Source organism: Limulus polyphemus, unplaced genomic scaffold (genome assembly GCF_000517525.1).
Source record: "Limulus polyphemus unplaced genomic scaffold, Limulus_polyphemus-2.1.2 Scaffold6247, whole genome shotgun sequence".
In the NCBI taxonomy this organism is placed as follows: Eukaryota; Metazoa; Arthropoda; class Merostomata; order Xiphosura; family Limulidae; genus Limulus; species Limulus polyphemus.
Genome location: NW_013671857.1, coordinates 12,209 through 15,686, shown reverse-complemented (window position 1 = coordinate 15,686; position 3,478 = coordinate 12,209). Strand labels below are relative to the sequence as shown.

At 30.9% G+C, this 3,478-nt stretch overlaps 1 protein-coding gene across 1 annotated transcript in view; it reads right to left on the bottom strand.

Moving 5' to 3' along the window:
* Positions 1-1,176: 1,176 nt before the first annotated feature.
* The window catches only part of LOC106473521 (transmembrane channel-like protein 7), a 13,591-nt gene continuing 11,289 nt past the window's right edge, over positions 1,177-3,478 (bottom strand). Inside the window, exons 8-10 of the mRNA XM_022401942.1 lie at positions 3,240-3,369; positions 1,866-1,963; positions 1,177-1,285 (exon numbers count right to left, since the gene is read on the bottom strand). Of these exons, the coding sequence (XP_022257650.1) occupies positions 1,177-1,285; positions 1,866-1,963; positions 3,240-3,369 (337 nt within the window). The remainder of the gene's footprint in view (positions 1,286-1,865; positions 1,964-3,239; positions 3,370-3,478) is intronic.

Genomic DNA, 3,478 nt, shown 5'->3' with positions numbered 1-3,478 from the left:
AAAAAAATTTTTTTTTTGTAAAAATATAAAACGTTGTTTTTAATTAATTATTTATTATAATTTTAGCAAAAAAATTTTTAAACACAAGTGCCGGTAGTGGATAAAAGATTTATTGTGTTAAGGCAAGTTTCGTTATTATTATAGTTGAAAACCCATAACCTGTTTACTTTTGGAGGGTACATCTTTCCTTCTTTTTTTTGAATATTTAATTCAGCAAGTTTATTTAATTATGATTTATTTACATTAGACTGAAAGAGTGCTATCATTTCCAGTTATGAAAGAAGAAAAATGCTCAAGTACAGACAGACACACTTTATACAAACTAAGCTAACAATCTGAAGTTGGGATACTTACCATTCATAAGTTTCTAAATAGTCAGTAAAAAAAAAAAAAAGGTCTCGTTTTAACACGATCTGTAAATCCGTACATAGCAAAAAATGTTCTTCTTTACTGATGTCAATAATAAAAAAAAAAGCTAATATTTATTTATCTGTCTGTACGTCAGTAAAAATGAAATTTTAAAATTGTCAACTCTGGTATGAAGTACCTTCTTTAACAACCTTGGTGGAGAGAAACAGAAATTAAACTAGGGGTCCTAACAAGTTAAACGGTCTCACAATGAATTCATACATTTTGTAATTAGGGGTGAAATTCTGATGGTACTAGTACCGGGACTGATTTGAGCTGCTTTGTCATTTTTTTATGTTTACACGAAGATTTTTTTTTTTTTTCAAAAACAGGTCCACTTCACCGAGCTGAGTATCTCTACTTTTTTTTTGAGAATTTCACACCTATTTGTAAGTACATATAGTTAAACTGGGACATTAAGGACTAGTACTAGTAACTTTATCATGATATCAATTAATAACAAACTGTAGAAAAATCAAGTTCACCCTAATTGAAAAATAAACGTACGGATTACCAAATTACTAAAACAAATAACTTCCATATAAATGGACAGAATGTAGAAAATTAAGCCTACACAGGTGCAAATGTAAATGACCATTATTCCCGTATTGGTTAAGACATACAAAGGAGGATAAAAAAAAAACATCAACAGTAACTTAAGATACTAATATATCTTTATTGAACATACACCTTAATATATAATAGATACTACTTGAAACAAGGCACGTATATATACAGATAAGAGAGACTTGGTGTAAACAAGCTAATTCAATACCAGCAAAGTGTTTGGGAATAGACAAGATCCAAGACGTTAGAAGTGATATCAAACTCCTTCATCCCAATCTTCTTAGCGCAAGCACATTGGCTAACGACCAACCTGGAGAAGTATAAAGTTTACTTGTTTGTATCGTAAGCCATATATTTTGTAGTCAGCCATTTAAAATTGGAAAAACAAAACAAACTTTCATATTATGCAATTAAACTGTGAGGTTACTCCAACTACACAATTAAACTGTGAGGTTATTCCAACTACACAATTAAACTTTGAGGTTACTCCAACTACACAATTAAACTTTGAGGTTACTCCAACTACACAATTAAACTGTGAGGTTACTCCAACTACACAATTAAACTGTGAGGTTACTCCAACTACACAATTAAACTGTGAGGTTATTCCAACTACACAATTAAACTGTGAGGTTATTCCAACTACACAATTAAACTGTGAGGTTACTCCAAAACAACTTATTGTTAATTACAGGGAATTATCAATATTCAGTGATGAAAAAATAAAGATAAAAAAGTATATACATGCACACATATTACTAACAAACACAGAAATAGAATCTTAGTTTGAAATTATTCAACTGTAAGCAAAATATTTGGCCAGTTCAAGTACATTATAACATAGTAAGAAACGGAACTTAAAAAAATCCGATAAAAACAAAGACTCTTACTTCCGAACCACTTCTATGACAAATGTATTGAAAATAGCCACAACAAAATCCACGATGACCAGCTTATATAACTGTTGACCAATGTATGTTTCCCAGCACTGAAAAACAAAATTAAATAACATGCATTTTATGCCACAATATTAAAATGTGCATTCACTTAAGTATTAACATCAACTACACAGGATAATGGAAAAGTAATTCCAGGACCAAACTGTCACATTTTTAAGGAAATAATTTACTGATTTCAATAGAATGTCAACTCCAGCAAAATATAAATGACTAGTTTTATTATACTTGATTACAAAAAATGTACCGAAGTCCCAGTAAACTTACTTTAGAAGTATTTACAGTGAAGGTGGAATTAAATTACATGTGAAATGTCCATTTCTTTATCCTGTCAACAATTTTATGATCCACCAGATGAATCTTTATCCTGTCAACAATTTTATGATCCACCAGATGAATCTTTATCCTGTTAACAATTTTATGATCCACCAGATGAATCTTTATCCTGTCAACAATTTTATGATCCACCAGATGAATCTTTATCCTGTCAACAATTTTATGATCCACCAGATGAATCTTTATCCTGTCAACAATTTTATGATCCACCAGATGAATCTTTATCCTGTCAACAATTTTATGATCCACCAGATGAATCTTTATCCTGTTAACAATTTTATGATCCACCAGATGGATCTTTACCTTATCTTATGTTAACAATATCATTCAAACAATAGTCATGTGACATCTGTTTATCTGCAAACAAAGATACATTGTTCAAAGCCTGTTTACTGACCAGTGTTGCCAAGTCAGTGTATATCCTATTTTTTATGAGTTTCTAAAGCTCATTTTTTCCAAAATAAACACAATGGTATGACTTGTGTAGGATGTGGGAGCAATATGATAAGACTTTCAAGGACCTTCTGATAAAAACCATTAATTTTTCCAAATTTTCTAGTGCTGAAAATATTGTTTACAAGATTAGATGATTTTCCAGATTGTTTATGACTGGTGCAAACTCTATAATAAGCATTTTATCTTGAAAAATTACATAAAATGCACATACTACGCCAGTGGCGTATCTTTGGTTCTAAAAGTGGGGGTATGGAGGATAATCAACAGTTAATAATTAAAGTGAGGGGGGGCTACAAACAAATTACGCTTACGTCATAAGCTCACTTTTTCAACACAAACTTGCATGATTATTAAGCAAGTATTTTATTAAAAGTTTTTAAATTTTGAAAACCTAAAGTAAACAGATGTATTAAAAAAACATAAATGTTCCATAGCATTTAGAGGTAAAACTTGTATCAATGGTTTCTTAATGTATAACTTCTCCACAACAGTAAGAGGCAAAGTTTAAGTTCATACCAGTGGTTTCTTACAGGCCAGTTTGTTTATTCCTTGCTTGCACAAATCTACAGTAGAATCATTACAATTGATCTGGTGGTAGAAGGAATAAATCAAGCTCCCAATCGATGCCAGCCTAAGGAACACTGTTCTGTAAAAACAAAATCATGTAATTAAAGATCCCAATCGATACCAGCCTAAGGAACACTGTTCTGTAAAAACAAAATCATGTAATTAAAGATCCCAATCGATACCAGCCT